At 52.2% G+C, this 12,908-nt stretch overlaps 2 protein-coding genes across 2 annotated transcripts in view; one reads left to right on the top strand and one right to left on the bottom strand.

The window, feature by feature from the left end:
* Positions 1-396: 396 nt before the first annotated feature.
* Positions 397-3,692, top strand: LOC116855931 (phospholipase A2 inhibitor and Ly6/PLAUR domain-containing protein-like). The gene is made up of 3 exons (XM_032839023.1): positions 397-589; positions 844-990; positions 2,909-3,692. The coding sequence occupies exons 1-3, from the start codon at positions 397-399 to the stop codon at positions 3,133-3,135; spliced, it is 567 nt and encodes a 188-aa protein (XP_032694914.1). The 3' UTR covers positions 3,136-3,692.
* A 4,015-nt stretch (positions 3,693-7,707) lies between these two features.
* SMG9 (SMG9 nonsense mediated mRNA decay factor) overlaps positions 7,708-12,908 on the bottom strand; it is a 34,634-nt gene continuing 29,433 nt past the window's right edge. The window contains exons 14-15 of the mRNA XM_032839379.1: positions 11,415-11,420; positions 7,708-7,719 (exon numbers count right to left, since the gene is read on the bottom strand). The gene's annotated coding sequence lies outside the window, so the exon portion shown is untranslated. The remainder of the gene's footprint in view (positions 7,720-11,414; positions 11,421-12,908) is intronic.

The following is a 12,908-nucleotide window of genomic DNA, read 5'->3' on the forward strand; positions in this document are numbered from 1 at the left end:
GGCAAGGAGGCCCCTGTCGGTCTGCCCCATAAAGGGAAAAACTAGACTCTTCTGTAAACGGGAAGTGGGGGTTGAACTGGAAACTGGCTCTTCTCTGTCTTCTAGCAACATGAGTCGGGGTAGTAGGGAAAGTGTACCAGGCTCAGTGGTGGGCATTTCTGGGATCCTTGAGAAATTTCTGGCTAAGCCCGTGAGGTGCTCATAGATAGGTCAGGAGACATCACAGCTACAAAGCTGCCCTGTTTGTTGGATCCCTGGCAGGAGAAGGCAGAGGAAGGTGTTCTGTGTCTTGACGAACAGTGATAGGCTTCAAGCGTATTGGGGTAATCTTAAGCAAAGTGAGAGGGTTTTGGGGGGTTTCTCGTTAGGGGCTGGCTCACGATCACCTTTCCTCACATGTGGATTGACTTCCACATCTCTCCAGCTTCAAAGAAAGGTGACTCTGTTGTCTGGAGAAGTGGTTCCTGCGTGGTCTCCAAGGACTGCAAATTTGGCAGCTCTGTCTCTGCCTTCACCTACAGTGCCGACTTTGGCTTCTGGATCAACTCCACCTGTTGCCAAGGCAACTGCCAAGAACTCACTCCTCTCGGTACGCCGCCACCAGAAAGCAGCCACGAGTGGCCAAGGGTGGTGGTGGGGTGATTTTGGAGGAGATTTTGCCCTGAGTTGAGGAAGGCAGGCTGGCAGGAGCATCCCCATTCCCCAGCTGCCTGAAGGCACCCTGACCCCAGCTAAGTGGAAAATCCCAAGAAGGTCCTCCCCCTGTGGGAGAGTCTGTGAGTCCAAGGAGGCCCTGGAGGTTCTGAGAGTCCTCCTGGCTGACTGTCGCCCTCCCCTCTACAGAAGTTTTGCCAACCTCACACACCCTGAGTGAGTTCCTGTGTCCCGCATGTCCTGGAGGCCAGCCGGGGCCCTGCAATTCCTCCTTCTATGTGCAGTGTCCCAGTGGGGAGACGGAGTGTGTCCAGCTGGACCTGGTGCTTGTAGAAGGTAATAGACGTGTGTGTGTGCATGTGTGTGTGTATGTGTGTACACGCACATGTGTGCTTGAGAGTGAGCCTGAGCACGTCGGTTTTGGATTCGGGCATGCCGGAGTCGGGGGTCTCTAAGTCCATGAGACTTCTGGATGGGTACTGTCCAAAAGGAATAGGATGCAAGCCACATGTAGAATGTAAAGTTTCCAGGGGTGCCTGGGTGGCTCAGCGGGTTAAAGCCTCTGCCTTCAGCTCAGGTCATGATCCCAGGGTCCTGGGATCAAGCCCCACATTGGGATCTCTGCTCGGCGGGGAGCCTGCTTTTTCCTCTCTCTCTCTGCCTGCATCTCTGCCTACTTGTGATTTCTGTCTGTCAAATAAATAAATAAAATCTTAAAAAAACAGAATTTAAAGTTTCCAAAGAGCCACATTAAAAAGTAAAAAGTAACAGATGAAATTAATTTAATATTTTATTTATATATATATGCAACAGTTGTAATTTCAACATGCGGTCAGTATGAGAAATTATAAGCGAGATCCCTTACATTCATTTTTTTCCTGCTAAGCCTTTGGAATCTGGTGTGGACTTTATACACACAGCCCATTCCAGTTCAGACCAGCCACATCTCTGGTGTGCAGTAGCCATATGTGGCTAGTGGCTACTGTATTGAAAATTCTAGAACAGGGGCGCCTGGGTGGCTCAGTCACTTAAGTGTCCAACTCTTCCTTGTGGCACAGGTCATGATCTCAGGGTTGTGTGATTGAACCCTGTGCTGGGCTCCGCACTCAGTAAGAGGATTTTCTCCCTCTGCTCCCCCCACCCTGCTTGCACTCTCTCTCTCAAATAAATAAATCTTAAAAAAAAAAAAAAAGAAAATTCTAGAACATAGTAAGTGCCATGTATAGCACTTCAGTGAATCCGAGACCATCATGACCGCAAGGAAACATACTCTAGTTCAGGGCAAACAGAGACAAATACAGAGCGTGCTGTAAGGCTTAAAAAAATTTTTTTTAATGGAGAGGGTCAAAGATAAATAAAAGAGTGAACACTTTAATAGGTCCCCTGTGAATAAATCCCCTTCACCCAACCCCAGTAATTATGCACTCGTGGCCAATGCAGTTTCATCTCCACCCCCGCCCCACATTATTTTCAATGCAACCTCAGATACCATCTCTCTTGAATCCTACAGATTTCCATACATTTTGTTAAAAGATAAGGACTTAAAAAACAAGCCCCAGTTGCGGGGAGGTGTTCTTTGTTGGTAAAATAAGACCGATTGCTTTCATATCCCCCACCAAATCCCCAATAAACCAGTTACATTGATATAGTTATATACAAATGTATCACATCGTGCCATCTTCCATCATAAATATGGCTCTGAGGAGGCAAAGGAAGGAGAAAACTGTTCGCCAAGTCCGTTGGAGGGGTGTGTGCAATCGAGTGGCCTCCGGGGTCATTAATACATTCAGTCATTAATACATCCAGTATTATGAGAATTGAATACAAGTAAAAGAAAGCCTACAACATACATGTAAGGTACAAAGAGTAACAATGGAAGACGCGGAGGGACCAGGCCCCAGCCTGAGGATCCCAGCATTTTCTGGTGAGTTTTCCCGAAGGACAGGAGTCGGAGGGCCTCCCTGGCCTCCAGGGCTGGCCCGCTCGCACATTTCCTGTTGGATGGGACAGTCTTGTCTTTTACGAAAACTTGGTGTCGGTGATGCTGGCACATCTCTGGGCTCTGTCTGACCTGGGGTGATAGGAGGACCCATGGGGCTGAAAAGAGTTGCAGGGAAATGGGCTTGGTCAGGGGCCCCCTCGAACTGCAGGCATGGGGATGGGGGGGCGTGGCGCGCAGTGGCAGGTACGCGTGGGCACCGGGGACACCTGCCTGTGTTTGCCCTCATACACGTCCTCCCCCGTGTTTCCACAGGCGGCCAGAGCGTGAGCATGCACGGCTGCGGCTCCCGGGATCTGTGCGGTCCCCCTGCCACCGAAGGGCTGCTGGAGCTGCCTGGCTACCGGCTGGCCCTCCCGCCGCACTGCAGCACCAGCCAGCGGGCTGTCATGGACTCCAAGTGCCACTCTGGCGTGCCACCCAGCCTCCGTCTCGCCCTGTCTGTGCTGCTGGTGGGCCTGGGTGCCGTGACCCTGTCCTGAGCAGGCCCGGCCTACACCACCCTTGCCCCGCAGCCACTTAACCCTGCTTGTGTTCCACATCGCTAGATGGCACCCTGGCTTCCCCCTACTTCCAGTATTTCTATGTCTGGAAGCTTCTGGTGAGAAAAGTCAAAACCACAGGGGGTGGGTAAACCTCCTCCCTCAGACTAAGGGGTTCCCTAAGGCTAGTCCTCTTTCTTAACACCTGGGTCCCAAAGGCTATACCTCCTCCCTCAGACTAGGCTGTGCTTTCTCAGACCTCAGACTAGAGACAGCTCCCTGGGCCCCAAAGACTAAGCCTCCTTCCTCAAACTAGGAGGTCCCCAACACCAGCTAACTCCCTCAGACGAGGGCTGTGTCCATTTTCCTGAGGATTGGGAAGCAGCTCCTTCTGTCTCCCTCTTTAGGCTCTAGCAAAGTCTTGGGCAGCCAAGATAGAGTTTGGGACCAAATACACCCCCTTCCCAGGGTTTTAGAGCACCCCTTCCACCCCCACCACAGGCCCTCTTCTGTCTGGGCTCAGTCTCCCTGCTGTCACCAAATCTGAATGAATCGCGTCTCACAATGTCAAGTGGTTTGGGTTTCCTTCTTCTCCATCGCAGCCTCAAATGGGCCCTGATGTGGTCTGCTCTCTCCTCTGGGGATGCCAGGACCCGAGGGGACCTCCAGATGACGGTGTCTGGGAGCCAGAGTGGGCATGAGAGCAAATGCTCAGTCTGGAGTGAATATCATTTTCGAGCCAGCATTGTACCCAAGGATTGAACCAAGAGGTAAAAATGGGGAACTCAGCACGAGGCGGGAGGCCAGGAACCACCTGCTTTCCGCTGAAAGTTATACAAAGTCCAACAAAAAGAACTGAAAGCATTTACTCCGTGCTAATTGGACAAACGTTTATTGATCACGTGCTATGCGACAAACACAGTTCTAGACACCGAGGATACCTAGTAAAGAAAGTTCTCTGCTTGTGGGAGGGTTATGTTCCGGTGTGGGGGGACAGATAATAAACACAGCGCAGGGAAGAGGAATGGGAGGCCCACAGAAGGGATGCGTAATGAGGCTTCTGGAAGGTGACCTCTGAGTGAAGACCCAAAGGGGGTGAGGCAGAGGCCATGCAGGTGTGTGGGGTGTTGATGGGGGCATTCCAGGCAGAGGGAACCATAAAGGCAGAGGCCCCGAGGCAGCAGTAAGGAATCACTAATATATATCGAAACAGAAAGAATGGAGGTAGGGGTCCCCAGGGGTAATTAATTCAGCTGTTCAAAGGGGTCACTGAGAGCCTAGCTTGCTGCCCGGGCACCCTCAGCATGCTGGGGTTTGGGTGATGGTGGCTGGGGCTCCAGTATCACAGCCTCATATGACCATACCCCAAGTGGAGGAGGTGGCCTCCATCCTAGTCTTCCCAGAAACCCTGTCCCCTGGCTGCCTTTCCTCATGCCTCCCAGGTTTTCAAGGGAACGGTAATCCTGACTGACTTCACCTAATCAAGATTCCGTCTCTGGGGTTGGGAGAGGCCCCCGCCTCTCATAAGGCACATGGCTGCCCCCAGATTCTGCACAGAATGGGGATTTTATTTTATTTTATTTTATTTTATTTATTTGACAGAGAGAGAGTGGTCGCAAGTAGGCAGAGAGGCAGGCAGAGAGAGGGGGAAGCAGGCTCCCTGCTGAGCAGAGACCGATGCCGGGCTTGATCCCAGGACCCTGAGATCATGACCTGAGCCGAAGGCAGACGCTTAACCCACTGAGCCACCCAGGCATCCCACCACCCCTTTTTTTGTTTTTTTGTTTTTTGTTTTTAAAGATTTATTTATTTTAGAGAAAAGCCCACAAGCAGGGGGAGGGACAGAGGAGAGGGAAAGAATCTCAAGCAGGCTCTGACTACCCGCTGAGCCAACTCCAGGCTCCATGTCACCACCCCGAGGTCATGACCTGAGCTGAAATCCAGAGTTGGCCACTGCACTGACTGAGCCACCCAGGCTGTGTGTGGCCGGGGCTGGGGCCATGCAGGAGGCACCATGGCCAGTTCCATGGATGCTGCCAGAAGCAGGAGTGGGGGAGGCGCGTTTTTTACCCTCTGACCTGGAGTTCTTCCTCTTTGCGAAGGTCAGGTGGCAAAGGAGCCTGGGAAATGTGGTTTTCCAACTCCCAGCCTCATGGTGACAGGCCAGAGAGGGGTGGATATGGAAATGAGGGACCACAGGTGAGGAACCATGACTTTGGGCCGGTCCCTTCCCCTCTCTCAGTCCCGGTTTCCTTGTCTATACCACAGGAATAGTAGTTGTTCTGAAAAAGTGAATGTATCTAGATAGTGCTTGGCAGGTGCTAAGCTTTCAGTGATGGTGGTTGTGTAGAGGCGGCCTGTCTTAGCTCGGGCTGCCATAACCACACACCACAGACTCAGTGACTCACACGTCAGATATTTCCTCACAATTCTGGAGGATGGAAGTGGGAGGTCAGGGTGCCAGTGTGGTCAGGTTCTGGGGAGGACCCTCCTCCTGGGTTCCCGGGTGGACACTCCCTTGCTGTGCCCCCATGTGACAGAGACAGAGAGCTCCTTCTGGTCTCCCCGCTTTCGTGGGAGGACACGAATCCCATTACGAGGACCCACGCTCATGACCTCTTCTAAACGATCTCTCAGAGACTCAGAGACACTTCCAAATACCATCACCTTGAGGGGCTAAGGTGTTCACCTGTGAATTTTGGGGGGACACAAACATTCATTCACTTCCTAATCCTGCTGAGAGAGAAAAGGGAAGGAAGTCCGACGTGTGGTGAGTGCCGTGTCGGTGTTTCAGATCATTTATCTTACTTAAGGCCCTACAATGTGGGCCTCGTAGACTGTCATTTTGCATATAAGGGACAGAGCCCTCTGAGTCTCCACCTCAAGGTCACCCATCAAGTCGCTGGACTTATCTGGGGCTACTGATTCGGGATTCCTGTGGACTGTAGGGTCAGTGGACCCGGTGTTGAAGGACGGAGATGTCCTTGTAGGGAGTCTCCACACAGAATCCATCAGCCTCACCCACAGTGGACACGCAGTGTGAGTGGGAAAGAACCGTGTTGTTGTAAGACGTTGGGCATCCCCTGGCCCAACCTGATTAGTCCAAAGTTCGTAGAGGGAAAGGAAGGCAAATGTGGGGGATAGAGCCACGCATCTCAAAACCGTTGCCCTAGACAGCATCGTGGTTAAGCTCTCTGGACTCAGACCTGGGTTTGTAGTGTGGCTTCAGGAGTGATGTGTTGTGTGGCCTTGGGAGAGTCTCAGAGCATCTCTGAGCCCTGCGTTCCCATCTGGAAGAAGGAGGTAGTGACAGTTCGACCCCCCATTATTGTCAGGTGTGCCAAGCCTAAGGCTTGGCACATCTTAAGCTTTCAACGGATGTAAACAGTCACCTCCTGGGGTGTTAATCATCGCGACAGCTGTACTACGTATTCTTTGTGTGGAAGAGACAATGGAGGCTCACAGGAGAGAGTCCTAGTAAGTGGCAGCCATGGGATTTGAACCCACATCTGCCTGATTCTAGAGGAGAAACTTTTGCCCCCATTAAAGACCCAGGACATGTCAAAACACACACAAGAGTAAATAGTACAACGAGCCTTCAGATTTCTATCCCCCTCCTCTACCGCCTGTGTCAAAACTTACCCACATTCTGCCAATTATATCCCCTTTCCCTTCCTCTTTCTCCTTTCCTCCCTCCCTCCTCTCCTCCAAATCTTTCTCTCTTCCTCCTTCCTCCCTCCATCTGTCTTCTCTTTCTTCTGTGCTCCCCCCTCCCTCCTTCCATTCCTGCTCTTACCCCTCCTTCCTTCCTTCTGCTTTGTGCCAAGAAGTTTTAAAACAAATCCCAGATGTTGCATTTTCCACAGAAATACCTCATTGTGCATCAGAGCCTGCACGCATAACCTCTGTATTACGTGTCCTTCCTGGGAGGGAGAACAGACTGAAATAAAGCCGCTGACAGCTTCCCTGACCTGCCCATGTCCCTGTCCATTAGCAAAAGGCCCTGGAGTGTCCTGGCCTTCAGGGGAGATCTCCCCTCAGCCCCGGGGGGCTGCGGTATTCTTCTCATGTCAGAAGTACCTATCTCGATATGCAGATGGAAGTCGCACCAAAGAGAGAGACGGTGGTTAAGAGTGTGGACTCTGGGAGTCCCTGGGCGGCTTGGGTGGTTAAGTGTCTGCCTTTGGCTCAGGTCATGATCTCAGGGTCCTGGGATCGAGCCCCCCAACTTGCTCTCTGCTCAGTGGGGAGCCTGTTTCTTCCACTCCCTCTGCCCTTAACCCGCGCTCCTGTTGTGCTCACTCGTTCTCTCTCTCAAATAAATAAAATAAAAAAAAGATTTTATTTATTTATTTGACAGAGATCACAAGTAGGCAGAGAGGCAGACAGAGAGTGAGATGGGGAAGCAGGCCCCCTGTGGGGCAGAGAGCCTGATTCGGGGCTTGGTCCCAGGACCCTGAGATCATGACCTGAGCCAAAGGCAGAGGCTTTAACTCACTGAGCCACCCAGGTGCCCCTAAATAAATAAAATTTTTAAGAAAAAAAAAAAAAAAAAGAGTGTGGACTCTGGGGGCACCTGGGTGGCTCAGTAGGTTAAGCGTCTGACTCTTGATTTTGGCTCAGGTCATTATTTCGGGATCATGAGGGTGGACTCTGGTACCAGCCTGTCTGGGCTCAAATGCCAACTTTGCCAGTTACTAGTTTTGTGACCTTGGGTGAGGACCATACGTGCACAAGCATACAATAGCCTTTAACGAGTAACCTTGGGGAGGCTGAACGCCCTTTGGGTCACATGGCCCAGAGGTGTGTTTGACTCCCAAAGCCCCTTTCTTTCTGCACCCAGTATGGCCTCCTGTCTGCCTGGCTGGATGCCTGCCTTAAGGTGGGGTGCAGAGGAGCCTGGGGTGGCGAGGAAGGAAAGAGATGTTTCTGTGAGATTGGAGGCCCAGGGGAGGCGGCCAGCATATGACCCACCTCAGCTGAGATGGGAGCCCACAGAGATGCTCAGGAAATGCCTACAGGAAGAAATAGCCATCTGGTGACCGTGATCCTGGAGTCCATGGGGGTGGGGGGACGTGGGGGGGTAGGGTGGAGGGAGTCTAGCCTGGGCAGAGAGTTTAATTTTATTGTACATTCCTACTTTTCTATAAGGGCGCCTATGAGAGCACATTATTCAAGTTTTTCACATTTATTACAAATTACTTAAAACATACACAAACACACACAGCGTAAGCAGTGCTTCTCAGCGCTCAGCTGACAGGAAGCCTCAAAACCGCTTCAGTCCCCATCGGCCCCTTCCCTGACCACTGCCTTTCCTCCTTCCTCTCCCGAGATAGGTGCTACCCCGAACGCCATACCTGTCATTTTGTGACAAATGCACATGCTTTGAATTTTTTCCCTTTTCCTTTTCCCTCCTCCCCCTCTTTCCTTCCCATAGACTGTCCCCAGGGAGAGTCCCCCTCCCTGGGATTTCATGTTAACAGCTTCCCGGAGCTCCTCGTGTTATTCTCCGAAGTCAATCCCATACAGACGTTTGATGCGTAAACACATCCAGATGCGTTCATATGCCTGCCTTATGCGAAGATACCTATACACGGACACATGCATTTTGGTATATAGGGGTGTTTTATGGGATATTGGGTCTTTAATGGGATATTGGCCACAGCTCTCTGCATCTTGCTTTTTCTCCCTCAACAGCACCTCATGGAAATTCTCCAAGTCTTTTGATTCACCCCCTTTCAGTGGCTGGTTGGCATGGTCTCCCAGCCCGTGGAGTGGATGAACCAGCGTTTATTCATTCGCGGTCCCACTGAGGGAATTCATGGTTCCCATCCTGCCCCTCTCCACCATCGGAGCCAGCAGTAAACATGCTGACAGCAGTGTTTATGTTTCTGTATGTCTTTCGAAAATGTCAGATACATTTTAAAAGTTTGGATGACATAGGCCTTTAATGCATTGAAAGTTACTTCTAAAATGTAAATGAGGGGTGCCTGGGTGGCTCAGTGGGTTAAAGCCTCTGCCTTCAGCTCAGGTCATGATCCCTGGGTCCTGGGATCGAGTCCCGCGTCGGGCTCTCTGCTCAGCGGGGAGCCTGCTTCCTTTCCTCTCTCTCGCCTGCCTCTCTGCCTACTTGTGATCTCTGTCTGTCAAATAAATAAATAAAATCTTTAAAAAATAATAAAATAAAAATAAAATAAAATGTAAATGAAATGGAATTGGGGCATCTGGGGGGCTCAGTTGGTTAAAGTGTCTGCCTTGGGTTCAGGTCATGATCTCAGGGTCCTGGGATTGAGTGGGCATCGGGCTTTCTGATGCTTTCTACCCTGCTTCTCCCTCTCCCTCTGTCCCTCACCCCGCTTGTGCTCTCTTGCTGGCTCCCTCAAATAAATAAACAAACAAAAACAAAATAAAAAAGAAGGGGAATCGAAAGTTAAAAATGAAAGGACACGGTGAATTGGGGTGGGAGGGTGGGGGGGTGATTCAAGGAGCAACTTCCCCTGCCTTCCCTGGTGTCACGGTGTCACGTTTACCCAGGTGAGGCCCCCTGGACATCCCTTCCCCCCTCAGACTCCAGGAAGTGGTCAATTAAATTACTTCAGCCCTTGAACATCTATGGAATAGATTTTCAGGAGGATGGATGTAGGTTGGAAGGAACGTGTGCTTTTAATTCACTAATAGGTGATGCAAGCTTGGCCTCAATTGTGTTTCTTCTTTAGCCTGCCTGACCTTCTCATGGGGGCACCTGATTATCTCTCTGCAAACAGACCTTGACTTCCAGCCCTCCCTCTTTGCCTACCACCTTCAAGAAACAGACCTGCCCTATCTCCCTGACCCTTCTGAGCAACATCTTGGGGTTTTGTGGGGGTTTTTAAAAGATTTTTATTATTATTATTTATTTATTTGACAGACAGAGATCACAAGTAGGCAGAGAGTAGCCCTCCCTGACTCCACCCTCTCCAGCGCTGGGTCAGGCATCCCCTTGGTTCTCATACTCATCTGGGGACTCCAACCCTGCTTTACCCCTGTGGGTTGTCACTGTCAGGGGAGGGTTCTGTCTCCCTCGCTGGACTCCTGTGAGTCCTATGCTGGGTGGGTTCTAAACATCAACCAACAGGTCCTCGGTGCTCAGCAAGCATATGCTGCGGAAACCGCCTCCCTGTAGGAAAGGGCTGTCGCTGTCATTGCTGTTCCCAGCCTGGCAGACACAGAGTGGACACTCAGGAATCACCTTCATTGATTCTAAGACGCACTCCCCCTGCCCTGCCCCCACGTTTTGACAATTCTGAAATCAGGAAGAGTCACCGGGGATGGCACCTAACAGTCACTGTGGGCCAGGCAGTCATTGTGACGTAGCCGTCACTGCCTGAGGTGATAATGAGCTGCTTTTAATAGCATCGTCCCTGCTCCTGATGGCACCGGAGGGTGTGGCGTGTGGGAAAGCAGGGGTGTCCGCTGCTCAGATCACTGCAGAAGTGATCCAACAGCATCAGACTCTGTGGTTAGCAACAGCTTAGCCAATTTATTTCCCTTGTATTTTCCCAGTAAGATACACCCACAAAGTGATGCACGATAAAAAAAAATTGGTACTTTCTACGTTAGTCTACAAAGAGTAAGTGTAAAATAAAATTTTTAAGTGACAAGGAAACGTCGTGTCAGACTTGTATTGCTATTTGTCCCCTTGTTAGGGGGATGGAAAATGACGCGGCTGACACCCAGTGACACCTTCGATCTGATTATACAGGGAACCCGTGGAAAGAAGGAATGAATAAATGCGTTCATCTCATTTGTCTCTGTCTTCCTCTCGATCCCAGTCTCAGCTCCTGGGTTTTATGTCTGTCTGGGGATGACAGGTGGGAGAACAGAATTCTAGTCCCAGTTAAATGAGCTACCGCGTCTGTCGGGCTTCCCACGGCGCCTGGCACTTTGGAAACACCCAGTCCGTGGGCGCTCTGCCTTGTGTGTGGCTGTGTCAGCCACCCACAGCAGCCTGTGGGGCCTGTAAGGGCAGGGATGAGTTCGAGTCTCACCTCTGGACCAGTACAGGGACTTGGTTATTAGGTCTCAGCAGATGTTCTTGGAATGACCAAATAACCATGTGAATTACAGGGTAAATGGGAACTCTCTGTCGAATCACGGTCTTTGCACCAGCTGGTCCCTTGGCCTGGGAGGCAACTCCCTATCAGGCCGTCAGGCTCACAGATCTCAGCTCAGCTGCCCTCTCTTCCAGGAAGCCCTCCCTGACCCCCAGGCGGGGTCAGGTATCCCCTTGGCGTTCCCACAGCCCTCTGGAGTCCTCCATCGTAGTGCTGGGTCATCACTGTCTGCAGATGGACGAGACTCCCACATGGGAGAGAGCCCAGGGTGATCTTGGTCACTGCTGCCCAGGCTAGTGTGATGAATGAGCAGAGAAGAGAAGGCTTGGCAGGCAGGCTGCAGCCTCTCCCTGGCGGGCACTCTCAGGAGCAGGAAGCGGCGCCCCGGCAGCATGCCAGCCTGCGTTGGAGGCAGTTCGGCAGGTGTCCGGCTCTGTCTTGACCCTTGGTCACCCCAGGCTGTGACAATCTCCCTTCCCTCCGACCTGGAGCCAGCCCCTGAGGGCAGAGCCTGGGGCTGAGCACTTCTGGGGCACTGGCTCATGGCTGGCTGGGGCCTGGGGATCTGGAGCAGGGATCGAACGAACGAGGCCCGTGAAGGGGGAGGTGGGCTCCCAGGGCCACGGCCCGTGCATGTTGTCCATGTGTATTGGAGTCTCTCGTGGCCGCAGGGCTGTGTGTGCCTGAACATGTGTGGCTGCACGTCGGCCCGACTTCTGCTTTCCTGTAACACCTATATTGGAGGCTCTGGGTCTCTGCTCTCCCTCTTGGGCTGGTGCAAGTGTCTGTGAATTTAGGGAAGAATCCAGGTCTATGTGCTTGGTGTCTGGGAACGTCCACAAGTATTTTTTCATCTCCTGACCTCCAGCTCCTTCCCTGTGCCTCCGTCTCTTCCCGTGGCTCTGTACCTTCTCGTCCCCTCCATAACTGATGCCTCTGACAGGTCCTCCCCCAGCTCTCTCTGAGGTGGATTCTGGTCCATTCTGTCTTCCTGCTGGACTCTCCCTCTACTTTTTCTATGGGAGTCTCTTTCCCCAACTCCAACTCTGCCTTGTCCCGGGGACCATTGCCTCAGCCTGGCTTCTCATTCACAGTGCTCCCTACTTCCACCTCGCCATTTGTCACAGTGCTGCCACCTTCAGTGATCGAGAGGAAGCAGAGGAGGCAGAGGGACCGAGGGGACTGGGGAGTCACACTAGAGTGGGCACAGAGCTGGGATTTGAACGGGCTGGGCTGGGCAGGAGAGGACGTTAACGTGCGGGGCAAGGAGAGGCCTGGACACCGGATGGTGAACTGGGCTGTGGCACTGCAGGATTCCTGGCCAGGACCCAGCAGAGCCGTGCTGGCAGTGACCTTGTGTGTGTTGCAGACCCGGCCTGTCCCTGCAGCCAGCACTGGCGAACCTAAGCCAGCAGCCTCAGAGCACGCACACCGTGGGACAGTAGGTGAGTAGATAGTGTGGAGAAGAGAACGTGAATGGCTTTTTGGGCAACAGTTCCCTGCAAGGAGAAGAAATAGAGGGTGGGTGGTGAGCAGGGTCAGGCCCTTGGATGTCAGGCGGCGGAGCTGGGACTGTGTCCTATGGATGACGGAGAGCACAGAAGGGTGGTGAACATCTTGGTGTTACAAAGATCTCTCTCGGTCCCTTGTCGGGGACTGAGGGCCCAATGTGACCAAGAG

Source organism: Lontra canadensis, unplaced genomic scaffold, assembly GCF_010015895.1.
Source record: "Lontra canadensis isolate GAN:19392208 unplaced genomic scaffold, GSC_riverotter_1.0 scaffold107, whole genome shotgun sequence".
Taxonomy (NCBI): Eukaryota; Metazoa; Chordata; class Mammalia; order Carnivora; family Mustelidae; genus Lontra; species Lontra canadensis.